At 31.8% G+C, this 17579-nt stretch overlaps 1 protein-coding gene across 1 annotated transcript; it reads right to left on the bottom strand.

Annotated features, from left to right (window-relative positions):
• Positions 1–1372: 1372 nt before the first annotated feature.
• Positions 1373–15664, bottom strand: LOC134277407 (uncharacterized). Its single transcript, XM_062759741.1, has 13 exons — positions 15585–15664; positions 10526–10776; positions 10280–10336; positions 10118–10200; positions 9744–9895; positions 9334–9456; positions 9015–9174; positions 8600–8920; positions 8141–8247; positions 7894–8012; positions 3245–3318; positions 2316–2480; positions 1373–2066 (listed from the first exon to the last, which is right to left on the bottom strand). Exons 2-13 carry the CDS (start codon positions 10706–10708, stop codon positions 1898–1900), a joined length of 1713 nt encoding a protein of 570 aa, XP_062615725.1. The 5' UTR covers positions 10709–10776; positions 15585–15664; the 3' UTR covers positions 1373–1897.
• Positions 15665–17579: the final 1915 nt, after the last annotated feature.

Raw genomic sequence — 17579 nt, 5'->3', positions numbered from 1 at the left:
TCGTCCATTGCATTTGAGATTATATGCTTACTTTCGTTTTCCTGAATATTAAAATTTTGCATTTTTATCAACGAAGTTGACATTATTTGTTGTTTCAAAAAAAAAAAAAGATTTATAGCATTTTTGACTACATAGTACATAATTTATTATATTTTTCTGCGTATTGCATGCTCAGGACTTTTTTTCTTTTTATAACAGCAAAACTGTTCCAGACTTTACTTCCTGTTTCGCTTTCTTTTTAAAGGGGATAATTAATTATTTTATTTTAAGGATATCTCTTTCATTGGGGAGATATCTCTATAATAGAGATATCTCTTTCAAAGAGATATCTCTATAACTTTAAGAGATATCTCTCGCTTAAAGAGGTATCTCTCTCTAGCTTATAAGATATATCTCTCCAACAAAAAGAGATATTGAAAATCTAAAGAGATATCTCTTTAAACTAAGATAATCTCTCTATACTTAGAGAGAGATATCTCTCTTCTATTTACCATATCAAATTTTCTTAACATCATGATTTGACATATTATTCATTTCTGAAAAGTAAATAACGCTTTATACTTCAAACTATTTTTCATTTGAATTTAATGCTATTGTTGTTGATGAGAATCAATGTTTGGAATTTTAAAATAAAAATCGTGAAATTTGGAGCAGAGGGATATTGCCCCTAAATGCTATTGTTGTCGATGAAAATGAATGTTTGGAATTAAAAAATAAAAATAGGTGAAATTTGGAGCAGAGGGATATTTCACCTTAAACGGGGTTGTTGAAATCCCTGTTTTAGTAACTTATGTGTGAGTAGTCTGCCTTGCTTTAAAAATTGATCACACCCGGAGCATGTTCTTGGGGAGCGACATGAATATAATTTGCAGGTGATAGCTACTCTAAACTGATAAATCGGTGTATCTGAATGTCGAGCTGAAGGCCAATTAAAGCAAGTGTTTTCTTCTCAAATTTCAAAGATAAACCTTACTTTTTATTTCTTTTTTTCCCGCACAATATTTTATTTTATCAGTCTGTCATTATTTACACAACGCATGAAGCGCTTTGTTAATGAAAAGTGGATTATATCTGCATTTGAATATTTTATAAACGCAAATTGATGGATTTAAATATAGAAGGCTCCCTCATATGCATGACAAAATGTCAACTTCCCATTCGAAAAAAAAGTATGTGGGAGGAAGTCAAAAGTTAATACGTGAAGCGTCAAGTGAGTATTACAGTTGAATTCTTTCAAAATGAGTGATTACATCGATATCTTCAAGAAGGAACAACTTCTGTTTTTCATCGATTTTTGAGTTTTCAACTAATGGATAGCCCATATATAAATCCTTGTAAAGAATCAGTGAAAAGCAGTCAACAATAGGCATACTAAGAAGTTTATTCAAAACAGTTGAGAGATGCCCCCAAAACAGTTAGCTCAAAATTGGCAACTGCCACCATCTCTCATCATTGAGTTAACCATCATTTGCAGGTCAGCTTGGAATTCTCGTATTGCTAATGGTAAATGCTTCTATGGACTATAAAGCAAATACTCCATTAAATCATGAAGATATTCTTGCATAAGTGAACATTATATTTTTTCTGTGCATTGCTATTAAAAAACTAATTCTGATTTTGAAGTAAATGATCAATAGGTGGCATGTAAGTCCTTAAGTCCAGACATATAAGACTGCAAACACTTAGTTAAGTCCGTGTTCACAGTAACAAAGAATCACAATTTTCGCGACCTTGCTTAGTTCGTGGAATTCCATTTCTCATAAAAAATGTCATAAAATATTGCAATCCATGTGCACGGTAACAATGAATTACAATTTCCATTACTTTGCTAAACTCGTGGAATTCGGTTTCCCATAAAAACACAGATTTGTTGTAAAAATATATATTTTTGTAAGTTTTAAGTCTTTTTTCTGTTGAGAGATTCTGGCATAAATAAACTATATATACTGATCAACCTTAAAATGAATCCAAAGATAAAGAAAGAAAGGTTGACATCAAACGGGGCTTCTAGATTGTTCCCTATAGACCATGCAAATATACTGCCTCCTATTGTGGGTGCCAAGGTTCTGGAAAAGATATAAAATACCGAACAATTATAAATACAGTAAAATTTGTCTAATTCGGATCCTGTGTAATCCGAAATCTTGCATAATGCAATGTTAACAAAAAGTCAATTTAAGTAAAACTCTTTGTTTAAAATGTTGTTTAATTCGGCCAATTTCTCTATAACCAGTGGTGCCCGGATAAGATGAGTTTTACTGTATATATTTTTCACTGAATGTTATGTTAGAGTAATAATTATTGTAATCATTTACCTGGCAATAGCCGTGGAAGTGGTGGCGATTCCATTGACGGAGCCCGCCATGTGAGGTGGTGATGAGTTGTTAATGAAGAGTGACGATGCAGTGAATAAACAACTAGTCATTATCTTCTGTGGAACAATCAGAACAAGGAGGATAGTCCACAGTATGGACGGGGAACTGGAAAACCAGAACTACGAAAATTACTTAATTAATACAACACCAATATATCACGATGCATGACTTGTTGTAAGCATGTACAATCATTTAAAACGGTTTATGTTATTTAAAGATAGGCAGATACTGAAGGTTTTTTTTAATATGTTTTGTCTGTTTTTATTACTTTCTTTAAAACTTCAAAAGTTCAAAGTTGTGAATCAAACAAGATGAAGACTTTATTTTCATAAAATTATGGAGACTTCACTAGAGTGATGGCTTTCACGTTCATCAAATCAACTTTATAAAAAAAAAATTGACAATGATTTTTCTAATTCGTCGTTTGGGAGTTACACCCCTGCAACCCTTGGGTACAAAGTTGACAAAAAAATGTTAGTAAGTATAAGAGATGTTTTTAATATATATTAACTTTAAACATAAAAATGCACTTTGCAATATCCAAAATAAAAAAAAATACCCTATTATTCAATGAAAATTCAAATAAAATTAAAAAGAGATAAAAAAAACCAAATGAACGAATGTATGTAAGAACATGCTCTTGCATATCAACTGGGTCAACTGAATCAACTGGGAGACATAAACTCCGTGTGCAGGTGATAACGTATATTTCTATAAGTAAGGGAAGTTGATGATAGAGAGTTTGAAGCCATCCCGTTTATCATATAGTTTTATAGTTAAGTTACCACTGGCGTCTTTCTTCTAGTGAAATATCCAGATATGAAACATATTTGTCTATAAGTGATGAATTCTGGTACATGTTCACAAACCTTGATTCAATAAGATGTAACATGGGTGTAACAGTCATCAAGATTCCATTAATACAGCCACAGATTATAAATGTCTGGAATGGAAAAGGTATAGTGAATGATATAAAGAATTACAACCAATGCAAATTAATCTGACTGAGGTATTTAAAAAATAAAACAGCTTAAACTGTGGCACCTGATCCCACCTCTGATGTTTTGGAGGTCCTAGTTTGCTCTGCTCCTATTTTGTATTGCTCAATGGACTTTTGAGCTTGAATACTGTTCTCATCTCCATATATTTCATGGGGAAAAGTGTTTATTAAAAACTATTTGGGGATAACGTCTTCCAATGATCTGTCAGAATTTGGAATTCCCACTAGTACAAACTGCTTTCTGTTACAGAGTTGTAACATACCAATTTTGTATTCATATGAAGCAGAATTAAAAGAAAACGTTTTACTTGTAAAGAAAGTATCTTGCTTTGGCCTTCAGATCCATTTTCAGATATCGATGATATTTTATCAATAAGCAATATTTATTTTCATTCCGACATTTTTTTTTCAAAATATACCTTTAATACCTCAGTCTTACACTTACGTCCGTTTCATATTTGGATATTTTACCCCAAAAAGTTGACGCTCATGGTATAAAAATAACAATAAAACTTTAAGACAGACATGATGACCTTTTTTCCGTCAACTTCCCTCATGTAGCAATACCCCGGTATACCTGTACAACATGCATAGCTGTATGATGGAGTTTATATTTTCCAGTAGATACAATACGCAAGAGAATGCTCGTCATAAGAACAATTTCTAAATCGAGGTAAACAATTTAGCAGTAAGTCGGATGCCGACTGACGTATTTAAAAAAAGTTTGTTATTTATACACTGGTCAAAGAGCACATTGCGAGTGTTACCGATTTGTATTGATTCAACTTTTTTTTTTAGCTCACCTGAGCCGAAGGCTAAAGTGAGCTTTTCTGATCACATTTTGTCCGGCGTCTGTCTGTAAACTTTTCATATTTTCGACTTCTCCTCAAGAACAGCTGGACCAATTTCAACCAAACATGCCACAAAGTATCCATGGGTAAAGGGGATTCAAAATTGCTCAAATGAAGGGCCAAGTCCCATCTCAAGGGGAGATAATTGAAAATTACTGAAAAATTAATGGCATTTTTCAAAAGTCTTCTTCTCAAGAACCACTAGGCCAGGAAAGATGAAACTTATGTGGAAGCATCAACTTTGTTCAAGTCATGACCCCCGGGGGTAGGGTGGGGCCACAATAGACGATCAAAGTTTTAAATAGGAATATATACTAGGAAAATTCTTTAAAAATCTTCTTCTTCTTGAGAACAGCAAAGCCATGATCCGTCATATTTATATGGAAGCATCCCCAGGTAGTGTAGATTCAAGTTTATCCAAATCATGACCCCAGGGAGTAGAGCGGGGCAATAATGGACGATCAAAGTTTTACATACGAATATATAGAAAAAAATCTTTAAAAATCTTCTTGAGAACAGCAAAGCGATGATTGATCATATTTATATGGAAGTATCCTCAGGTAGTGTAGATTCAAGTTTCTTCAAATCATGACCCATGGGGGTTGGGCGGGGCCACAATGGACGATCAAAGTTTTACATAGGAATATATAGGAAAAATCATTAAAAATCTTCTTCTTGAGAACGCAAGGCCATGATAGGTCATATTTATATGAAAGTATCGTCAGGTAGTGTAGATTCAAGTTTGTTCAAAATATACATTTCCTGAATTGATTTTTCCTAGCCACAGTGCTCAAGTGAGCGATGTGGCCCATGGGCCTCTTGTTCGATATATTTTTTCATTACTTATATTACAAGTTTTATTAAGTAAGTATATTTCATCATTATCTTTTACCTTTGCAACAACAAAAAATGATATAATTTATATTAGTCTGTTTGAGGTGTTAAGGGCGATTCTTGATATGGATGCCAAATATTCATCTAACAATTTGTTTTTTAATACCATTGCCAGAGGCTTGGGGGTGGAAAACAAAAATCGTCAAATTAAAAAAAATATTATTAGGTATTTGAGTGTGAGCCAGATAAAGATTAAAATTACTGAATTTAATCCAAGGGTTTTGATCTTATTTCAAGAAATTCAAACTCTGTTGCATCTCTTCAAAAGCCACATTCAGTGAACGAATCAGCAATTGTCAATGAAGACATGATGGCAGACAACTGCAATTAAATTCCAAAAGGATCAATTTTTAAATGTAAATTATAAGCAGTAAAATGACTTTTGCAGGTAACACCATTATATTAATCTCTTAAATGATGCACATTTGATAACAGGTGAATTATTCGTTATTCGTCTATTCTGCATAAATCAGGTGGGTGTTTCTCAATTCGTCTTAGCTGTTAAATATAGGTAAGAAAAGGTTAAGGAGTACTTGGGAATTTCTTAATAATACTACAATAATTTTAAAAACAAACATTGAGGAATGACTTAAGACTTTGTAAAAATGACAATAATGATAAGTTAATTACCTCGACAAAAATATTTTAGTTAACTATAGTTTACTATAGTTAAATATTATGTTGTTTAGTATAGCATCAAAGTTTTTACTGTAGTAAATCAAAGTATTTTTACTAATTTCAATTGTTATAGTATATGTTCTTCAATTCATACATGGATATTTTTTATATTAAATATAACAATTTCTTGTATATGTAAAGATCAGTTTAAAAGTTTGTATCACTAGCATCAGATTTAAGAATTTTAAGCTTTGAAATCTCGAAAAAAAGTTTTTACTTTCGTTAACTTTAAATAAAGTTAACTATATTAAATTTTGTACGAGAACTGTTCAATAGATAATGTCATGAGCTCTATGACGTACAACATAAAAATGACATTAAGCTTGAATGATTAAATCTTTAATGAATTATTTACAGTTTATGTGACCACTTTTCATCACATAGTTTATTTTGTGAGAAGATGGAAAACTAATGTCTATTTTATAGACACATGAGCAGGTGGATTTCTATGAACAAAAATAATATAATGGGCATCAAAAATGGGTTCCGTCCCTGGCGACAAAGACTTACAACAACCAATGTCCTGTTTGCCAAAATTCAACAAATTATCACTGTTGTTTGATTGACTTTAAGACATATAGCAAAATTTATAGGCATCATTTTGGGGGTAGTTTACACTGCTTTACAGAAACATTTGACAGTAAAAAAAGCTTAGTAGTTAATGGTCACACTATGTTTTGAAAAATGAGTGAAAACAACAGAATGTAAGAATGTCCAAACAATTATTTTAAAAATCAAAAATTGTATAGATTTCCATGTTTTTTTTCTTTCTGAAATTCAAATACAGTATAGAGTGAAACTTGAATCCATTGCTGTAAACCCTCGAAACAAATTTAAAAGAAATATAACACAAGTTAATATTACAAATAACTGCAAAAGGAAAAAAAAACAGTTTTATACTGTAGATTCCTAATTATACGAGAGGAATTAATTTCCGCGTGATTTCGCGAGAAGCGTCATTCGCGAAAAACTATTACTCGCTATTATTCTTATGGTGATGAAATCCATGTAAAATCTGTTGATCAGCCGTCCATTAGCGAATTATAATTCTCGCGATTTGACAATTAAGAGCCAGTTCGCGACAATAAGTACTCGCGAAAAATAAAGAATATACAGTATGTCATTTTGTTAAATGTTAGTGATCTTGTTGTTCAAATTCTTATTCGGGGAGGCAGTTTAATTTCTGGAGAAGTCTAGAAAGTAATTTTTTGCAAAAAAAAAAATCGCAAGGTTAATGAGAAGATGGAACCAGAATCAGGACGCCACTACATTAAATTTCTTCATGACAGCGTCCAAACCTACACGCCATGAAGAGTTAAGGAGTTTTGGTGATAAACGGAAAGTTAATGTTTTGTCACACCAACAATATTCGCTAGATCTTTCAACCTTTGACTTTCATTTTCCAAACTTGAAAAAAAAAACACCTTTCAGAAAAAAGAAAGAAGCCCAGGATTATGCCATATACGAAGGGCCATACTTGTGTTCTAAAAACAATCAGGAATTGGAGAAAAATGTTACGTACATGTGTTTTAATTAAAAGAGAATATTTAAACGAAATAATTCAGGCTAAATCATTGAAAAGCTTTTTTTGTTTCATTCCGAGCACCGATGACATTGTTTATTGAACAGCCCTGGTATACAAAGTATTTGCGGTTTGAAACTATTCTTCAGTCATTTTACATTTGAAAATATAAATGATAGAAAGGAAGAATCAACTTAAAGGTAGCCTAGGAATTGATTCATGAATACTGTGAATGAAATAATATAATTCAATAATTTACTAGTATATGTTTCATTAAAAATAATGCTTTTAATACTGTCTTTTTGATAAATAATAATATATAAATACTTTATAACTTTGAAGATAAATTAACATTTGCACAACACTAAAATATGTACATCTGGAAAAAAATATGCAAGAAAAATCTGAAACAAACACATTTGATGAACACAGACTAATGTTTTCTTTGCTCATTATTATGTCTTTGTTTCATGTCCATTTTCTTTCATAGTATCATATAATCAGTTTCTTTTGTTACACTAAGCTTTTTTAAATGCCGAAGTTTTCCCTGCTTTATTTAATATCAAAGATTACCTTTTTCGTTCCAAATATCCTATCAAGAAATGGATAGATGAAAAGGTTGAGGATCAACATGGGGAAAGATGATAGGCCAAGAACCATACCAATTTCATCTGTCTCAAACCCTAAACCATCTGTAAAATATATGATAAATTTTGCCATAAATAACAAAAAAAACTTTTATAGAAATTGCCACAATTTAGATATGATATATTAACTCTCAAATCAAGCAATGTTGAAATAAATGAAGGAAATATGGTACCATAATTTGTTTTGGTTGATGTCCATATCGTAAATATTTCCTCATAACCAATGGACGAGAAAGAAAAGACTGTGTACAGAAAAATAGCCTTTCTACAATCTGGCGTACTGAAACACAAATGAAAGAATTAATAAAATGGAATAAAAACAATATATTAATATAGAACACTGTGAGTCTCTCCATTAAACTCACCTAAGAAAGACTTAGGACAAACAAAGAACATATAAGACTGCGCCTAAAAACTATTAAGGTGAATGCATAAACTTTCATTTCATATTATTTGTGGAACATATTTTTCTTTAAAATACACTATTTTCAAAATAAGCATAGAAACAAAAAAATCATCTTTCCAATTTTAGGGAGGGGTTGATAAAGTTGTAATTTTGTTTTAATAGAAGACTTCCGTAATATAAAAAAAACAGCCATTGAAATATTGAGACAATTAGAAAACATTGTAACCTTAATATTTCAAAAAGACTTGTACTCTTGACTTCATTGAAGATGCACTTGGAGTTTTTCTTTTCAACTCTTACTGTCTCCTCTGTAGTGTTTTCTGTCGGCGTTTTCAACGCCTTGTTCCTATTTAAGTCACGTGACCTGCGCAGATCTTGACAGGACTGATATAGTTTGACGTTATATACTGCTCTGTCTGTATAACAGTGGAGATCCTCCATTGATAAAGAGATCATTCTATCTGTCTCTTTTGTCTGCTTCTGTTGTGTCTTGTGAACCAATTTGTGTAACTCTTCAGGTTGTTCCTCTACGTCTAATTCTAGTTGTCTAAAATGAATTATTTAAAGTGTGTTTATACTTCCGATTGTCTGTATTTTGTTGCTCTTTGACAACTTACTTGATAAACCATTACATTTCTCACTTTCTGCTCCTAGTCTCCGGTAAAACTAAGAAGTCGACAAGGATAACCACAAAACAGACACATGCCACAATAAGACTCGGGAGAAGGTACGGAAAATGGTCAAACACACCATCCTTTTGAAACATAGAGGGATATCTAGAAGCTGGGTTGGACAAAATTCCTGCAAACAAGAACATATAGATGGGATACGATTATGTCAAGATTGAATAATGTTCTGTATAGCAAATTGTGAAAGTGTCAAAGTTATCAACATTTTGGAGGGTAAACTGTGATATATGACAATAATTTAAACTTTTATTTGTTTTTTTTGGTCCCATACCCCCAACAGTTGGCCCCAGTATGATCCCTGCTCCCCAAGACATGGCCACGATGGACAATCCGGTAGCTTGATTAGAATCATCTGAAACCTCGTATAGAATCGCCTTGGAAATGCTTGCGGTGCCTACATGTAATTAAAGAATGTTTTCCAAAAATTATTGAAAGACTTCATATTTTTTAAGATAAAATGATTAAAAGTTTCAATAGGGAAAAAATATGACTACTAAAGGAACTTTATAGATAACATCATGAAAAATTAATCCCAATAACAGGGTTAGAACTTTGAAGGATGATCGAAACTTGTTTCTGAAAAGAATTGCAAAGGCAATCTTATTTATTTCTCTTTATCAGTTTAAGCGGGTACATAACATTTCTTAAATAATAATCTGGTAAAAATATGAATTTATTTACCATTAGCTAAACCAGCTAGAAACCTTATGGTAAGAGCCATGGGTAAATTAGAGGTAAATCCAAACAGCAAGCAGAAAAAGCCATTTCCAAATATCGTCATAAGCATGACTGGTCTCCGCCCCATTTTATCAGACAACCAACCCCAGAAAAAGCTGATGTAAAAATGAATGAAAAATGGTTTACATTACAAAAAAATACATTATAGATTTATTGCACGTATGCACACAATCTAGAGTATTTATAGCCACCATTCATTTAAAAAAAGAAATTTATGTAAAATGTACATTATGCAATAACATGTACTTATTATTTAATCTCTTTAATTCTTTGTAGATAAAAATAAAATGCCATCTCGTGAGTTGGAATTTCCCTACCTTCCTGCTGCTCTGCCAGCAAACACCATGGAGGCCACCATTCCTGCATAGTAACCCTTGTCTGTCTCTTGGTAACCAAAGAACTACAGGAAGATGGTTCAAGTATATTGAAATGCCTTTATAAAAGAGTTAAAAGTCGCACTGAAGGAGCATGTAACTTACCAAAATCATTTCTGGCAGGAAAGGAAACAGAAATGTAAGACTGAGTGTTCCAGTGAACTAGGAAGACAAAGCGAAAAAGAGGTACGTATTATTGTATATACAATATATGTTCATATATCGATTGATGTTTTAATAATATTAACAAGTATTCCACTGTATTGTCATGAGTTGATTCAGCATAGAGGCTTCCATTTGTTTCCGCTATGTAAGATTATTTTTTTTCTAAGTTCAAAATTGTCAATTTACCATTGAGATGAATACAAGACCAATGATTTTCCAATTCACAGGTGTTGCATCTTTTGGCGTTATTCTGATTTTATTTTTAGCTCTCTGCCATATGGATGACGTTTTTCTCCTAAGACTTTTTCCTCCATTATTAGACCCCTCCATATCGTTATTATCTATTTTTACTGTTGAAATCCTTTTCATACCAACACAGTTTGTTTACAGCTGTCGTGTTTCTTTATTAATGTAACGGTCATTTATAACATATATTCCTATAAAGTAGAAAAAAAGACAAATAGCCAGTGTTTTTAAGCAATATGAAGATTCGTATAAAAATAGCATAACTCAAAGTAATGATATTTTAATTCAACTGATTATCATGTTATAGGCAGTATCTGTCATGCCTTTATTTTGTTTAAGATAGGTTACCGGTATTACATAATAAAACAATGGTATCAAAACAATGGACAATGATCAAGTATTATTGCAAGTGTCAATGAGTAAGCGCCGATCCCCAATCTGGCATTTGGTGCCTATTTCATTTATATTCTTTCATATTTTTAGGTCACCTGAGTAAACTCAGGTGACCTATTGCTATCTGTTTTCGTCCGTCGTCGTGCGTCGTGCGTTGTGCGTTAACATTTGAACATTTTCAGCTTCTTCTCTGCAACCACTGAACCAATTTCCACCAAATTTGGCATAAAGCATCTATGGGTGAAGGGGAACAAAAATTTTGAATTTCATGATCCCTGCCCCCCTGGGGCCTGTGGGGTGGGGCCAAAACCACTAAAATTAGTGCAATCTTTAAAAATCTTCTTCTTTACTCCTGGACATCAAGCAGTCAAACTGTTTGTATGATTGTAATCAGCAATGAGTCCTCTACCACAATTGTGAAATTCATGGCCCTGGGGTTAGGGGTTCTAGTACTAGGGCGGGGCTAAATAAGTAGGTAGTGAAAATGCATTATTTCTTTGAAAATCTTCTTCTCTGCTCCTGGGTATTAAATAAACCAACTAAGTACATAGTTAAGATGAGCAAGAGTGCCTCTACCAAAATTGTGAATTTTATGGCCCCAGGGTCAGGGGTTCTGGTGTTAGGGTGGGACTGTATTGATTATATAGTGAAAATACATGAATTCTTTGAAAATCTTCTCCTCTGCTCCTACGAAATAAATAAACTAACTAAGTGCATAGTTAGGATGAGCAAGAGTGCTTCTACCAAAATAATGAATTTTATGGCCCCAGGGTCAGGAGTTCTGGTGTTAGGGTGGGACTATTGATTATATAGTGAAAATACATTAAATCTTTGAAAAAAATTCTTCTCTGCTCCAGGGTATTAAGCAGATGAACTACCAATATAGTTATGATGGACAAGGGCCCATATCTTCCACAATTGTGAATTTCAAGGCCCCAGGGTCAGGGGTACCATAGAGGGGGGGGGGTTGTACTTATATACTGAAGATGAATGAATGGTTTGAAATCTGCTCCTTGGTATTAGTCAAATATCAAGGCCTAAGGGTCAGGGGTTCATGTATGGTAGGGGCACTACTGATTATTGCTGAATATTACTGATTAGTTGAAATGCATTTTGTGTTCCCTTACCCTGCGTATGGGTATTAAGTAAACAAACTAAGCAACTGCTAAGTGTATAGTTATGATGATCAATGGTGCCTCTTTAAAAATTGTGAATGCTATAGCATCTGGCTTAAAACATGAATCAAATTCAATCACTGGAAAGTTGTTCCATAATGCTCAGGTGACCTATAAGGCCCTTGGGCCTCTTGTTTATTATGTGAATTTTAGGATAATTGTTTGTGACCTCGCTTAATGACAAGCATGTTTTAAAAAAATCCAAAAAAGACGGAGTAATAAAATTTGTCAATTCGAGATTCTGCAGCCTTTATTCATTTGTATTTATAGTAATAAAGAAAGTATATATACACAACATCACATGATTTTTCAAGGTTATTCACAGCTTAATATGATAATTGAAACTGTTGTCGAAAATCATGTGATCCTGTGGCCCTATTTTGACATGATACCAGAATATTTTTCCTTGTGGACAAGGAGGATCTGAAGTATCTCCAGGCTGTGATATACTTTTGACCTTTCTGTCTCAACGGAACAAATATTCTGGATTCCTATCTTCAAACTTCGTGTGATTTTCTTAACAAAAAAGAAGAAAAATGGCTTTCTACCGCGACAGACAATACCTATGGCGTAAAATTGATCTGAACCCTTTGAACACGGTGAGAAGATCAACCCTTTGTAGCCAAGAGGTTGAAAGGATGGATTAAGAAGGTACTGATATAATTCTGTTAAAATGGATGTAGCACATAAATCATCATTTATGAATCATTTGAAGTTAAAGCATTTTTCCATAACAATGTTTTGATATCAAGATATTACATACTTTTAAGCTTTAATTTGAATGTATATGCTTGTTAAATCTGTACGCGTCAACTACTTTGGCCAAATTGTCTTATAGATTAATGAACAAATAATTATGGATAAATAAAAAGTTATAAAGATCACTCAACTTTTGCACGGATTGAAAATGAACTTGTAGATCTTTTTAAAAATATCTTTTGTAATTTTTTATTTGTCTGGAATTGCCTTAATGGTTATAAATGTATTAAGCTTATGCAAGATTTCCATATATGTCAATTAGAGTTCAAGGGCACTAAAAGTGCTGAGAATTCTTTTACAATCACTATTTCATTTAAAGAATAAACATCAATCAATCAAATATCATTGTTATCAACAAAGGTCATCAACCCCTTGTTAACTTATAATACCTCGGAATTAATTTTTGAGACATTTTGGGTTGAAAATATTTTTTATAGTTAATTCTTAGATCTGCAAATATTTACTTGCTTTTCGATGTTTTTCAATTGGACGATAAAACTCTCCAGAAAAGCTCTTAATTTTTTTTTTATTTTAAAGGCCCATAGATCTCTACAGTCATCTCAATTAGAATAATTTGATTTAAACCGTAAAAAGTATTCTCTTTTAGCTCCCACGGATCCAGGGTTTGTAAATTCTACGTCAATCTGATTCTTGAAAAATTCCAATTCCAAAATTTCAATCTTAAATGTATATTATATCATATGGTTAATTTGACATGCTTTGGATATGTGGATATGCTACTCTGTAGAGAATAAGTTTTTAATCTTGTTTTTGCATATTTTTGAATTTCTTAATTAAGGTTAAACCCCTGCTACAGCCCTGTCCCTGACATTTGGACAACGATTAAAAAAAGCTGAAAAAAATGTCCAGTTTAGATATTGCTAACACTATTCTTGAAAAGACTTTTCTTGGATATTCCAGTGTGTAATTTACATTCCTCTTTTTCCAGCTCTAGGGACCTTTGCTATATTATCATAAAGCTTTCATTCAAGTTTCCTTCCTGGCCAGTGGTTTGTAGAAAAACATAGGACCATATTATTTTTTAACCATCTACAAATCTCCCCTTGGGGACTGACATGATGCTTGATCCTCTGTCCAATGATGTGAGCCAACGTTAAGTCAAATTGGCTTTGGTGTTCTTGAGAAGAATAAAATTTTCGACTGACAGATGACCGATAAACATTAAATAGAAATACTAATTGAACTTTTAATAATGATAAATATTGAGCATAAATTTATCCAAAGAGTTGAGTTTATCTTATTTTAGTAATCAAATTAAACTGGACATTTTAATCTATGATATTAAATACAATTTCTACATGACTATGTTTTTCTTTCAAATTCATACATTTCTCATTTTCATGCTATTTTACATGCATATAATAAAATTATCAACTTTAAAAAATTGTTTCGATCATGGAAATTAAATTTTGAATTGAAACAAAAATAGATTACTCATCTGACAGGTTAAGGAGCTTTCCCGAGTACCTGTAGGTATTCCAGCATAAAATGAAAAAGTGAACATCAAATATCTCATTTTGTAAGAAAATACTAAATGACTCAGGTAGCATGATTACCGGCTCGTGAAAAGTCATGAAAGTGTGCGTGAAATTACAATGGCTTGGAAAGGGCTAAATTAAAAGAAGAATTTCCTCCAATAAAACACTTTCCTTGTAATTATAATTTAATGAAGTGCTGACAATATGAAAACAACAAAAAAATTGTTTTTTACTCAGGAAACAATAAAATTGTTCTTAGGATAGGGAAATTGCTGAAAAGAAAGAAAAAAGTTTTTATATGCTTTTCGCAATGTCCTGAAAGATTAGAATCATACATGTTTACGAAGATGTACAAATACATGTACAAATAAATTCAAATGCGAGTTATCTGTAATTCAATAAGTAATGTAAAATAAACATTTCTGTATAATTATCATAGAGTAAGCCAGGGACTCATTTAATAGAGTTTTTTTTTATGTACATTATATATGTCTTCAGTTACGAAAGTTTATTAGGATCAATCTGTAGAGAGAAAAATTTTTTAAAGGCGTTATAACGCATTTATTTCATCCAACCATTTCATCAAATTTGATCGGGAATATGATATTAGCTTTAACTTTTTATTGTCTTGTAGGTGGACATAAGAGAAGAAGATATCTGGAATTCAAGAACACAGGGTGATAAAAGAAATGTTATAGAAATTTGAAAACTGTTTAACAAAGCACATTTTCCTAAAACCCTGCAATAAATATGCGAGTTATTCATAACAGCTCATATAAACTGCTTTAGAGATTTCTATCACAAACATGTTTATAGCCGCGTGTCCTGTAGCAGGTTTGATTTTTTTTTAAATGAGAGGATGATTTTTAAAATTTTTTTTTTTTTAGGATAAGATAAAAATACGTGTATAAGTAAGAATATGTTTCAAATTTTTCAAATATACTATCATAACAGATTCCTAAATTCTTGGACCAGCTTTTAATCTTTTTTTGACATCTCTCAAATAAATACATGTCTTTGAAATCGTCTCCCGCTGATTAAGTTCTTATGAGTTGTACTAGTTTTGAGTTCTCGTTTCTACAATGGCTATAGTTTCCATCTTGTTTTCACCCTAAACTTTATTTAAACATTGAATAATATTCTTGATAGTTATAAATAAAAAAAAATACTTACCTATTAAATTCAATCACTGAGTGCTCACTGTGTTCTTGCAAAATCTTCAATTAAAAATTCTTCCATATCTTTCAACATTTTAACGTTAGAAAGGCCTGGCAAAATTCCTTCGCTTTTCTTATATTGGCGTTCAATGAGGTATTTAGGTACTGAGTATGCAACTATTGGATGTTGGTCTTGATTTTGACATACATCTGTATATTTGACACCGTTGACAATGATCCATTATAAATCAACAATATGCAGGAATTACCTGAAGTGTCTACAGGTAGCCATTATGGGAAAGAGAGACAAAAATACAACAGACATGGATCACCATTTGTACTCCAATGACTTCCTTACAGTGTATACAAAGAATTTTTTATTCTCACATTCATTCTTCAATATCGAATAATTATTGGAGTTGATTTAAATATAGAACATTCACATTCCAATTGTGTGTACATGAAATATTCGATGTGGTCTAGTACACATCTTGTTTGCGAGTATGTTATGCAAACTCATCTGTAATATTTCTTTCTTACAAAGCATCAAGGAAAAATGCTATATATCTGTGCCCTTGAGTTTTTAAAATGAATGTTAATAGTTGAATTTAATTGGGTTGATTTAGGAGGGGCGTTCAATAAATAATGCATATATAATTTACATACCGAATATAGAAGTGACTGAGTAAGTTTTCACGATCGCAGACTTCTATTCAGGAACTCCACATATTTAAATTTGTCAGTTTTTTCAAATGATTCTGCAGAAAAAATATCTTTCATACATGTAGTAGGCACGGTGCCCTCTCTGAGTTGAAATAAGAAATAAAAATAGTTTTCCAAGAAGTTTGAAATTATTATTGTTTAGGTTGAAAATCACTGTAGGTTACACAAAGATGTGATTTCAAAGTATGGAAACAGTCTACCCTTTTACTCATTTAGTAACTGTTTTATTGCTTTACTCATTTTTTAGATTACCTTTTTGCATTATTTACTATGCTAAAAAACTAACCTTTTGTCATATACATGAATCTTTTAAATTAATTAGATTATTATCCTGTTAAACTATCAACAATGGTCGATTCAATGACTTTGTCAGCAAATACAATCTACCAATAATTCGAATGCTGACTGATTTTTTTTTTTACACAAATTGTTCAGTCATTATTTCCACACGGATCTCCGTCTGCCCGAGCATAAAAAGGAGCACACTAAAGTTGGTTTGACAATCCGACGTTTTACTGCATGAAACCTGATATCTCAAAATAAAAAAAAAATTTAAAATAGTTTTAATTCACAGTGGCCGGTAACATACTATATTTGATTTTCACGTAATTACTATATAGACCTTAGGGTTAGAGCTAGGGTTAGGGTCAGGCTGCAAGGGTTAGGGTTATGTTTGGGGTTAGAATTAGAGTTAGGGTTAGGGCTAGGGTTATACAAAAATGATTCCCTTTTGCATACATGGTTATAAAGTAAAATCTAATATACATGTAGTACTGTAGAGTATGCTACCAACCTCTGTGATTTAACACTAGATTTATTTTTGTCACCTGAATGCAGCTTTATGAAATTAATACACATTTGGAATTAGTTATTTACGGAAGCCCATTTAGGACCTATCAAAAAATATTTTTGAATTCGTTATAACGATTTTTAGAATTTGTTATAGCGAATTTAATTTGTTATAACAGATTTTCAGAATTCGTTATAACGAATTTAATTTGTTATAACAGATTAATTGAATTCGTTTTAACGAATTTAATTTGTTATAACATATTCATTGAATTTGTTATAACGAATTTAATTTGTTATTACAGATTCATTGAATTCGTTATAACGAATTTAATTTGTTATTACAGATTTATTGAATTCGTTATAACGAATTTAATCTGTTATTACAGATTTGTTGAATTCGTTATAATCAATTCAAGAATTTGGTTATAACGAATTCAATAAATCTGTAATAACAGATTAAATTCGTTATAACGAATTCAATGAATCGTTTATAACA

This window comes from Saccostrea cucullata, unplaced genomic scaffold (assembly GCF_032062105.1).
Source record: "Saccostrea cucullata isolate Sc308-1 unplaced genomic scaffold, CSIRO_AGI_Scuc_v1 ctg510, whole genome shotgun sequence".
Classification (NCBI taxonomy): domain Eukaryota; kingdom Metazoa; phylum Mollusca; class Bivalvia; order Ostreida; family Ostreidae; genus Saccostrea; species Saccostrea cuccullata.
The sequence above is the reverse complement of the archived record's forward strand: the minus strand, read 5'-3'. Positions and strand labels throughout refer to the sequence as shown.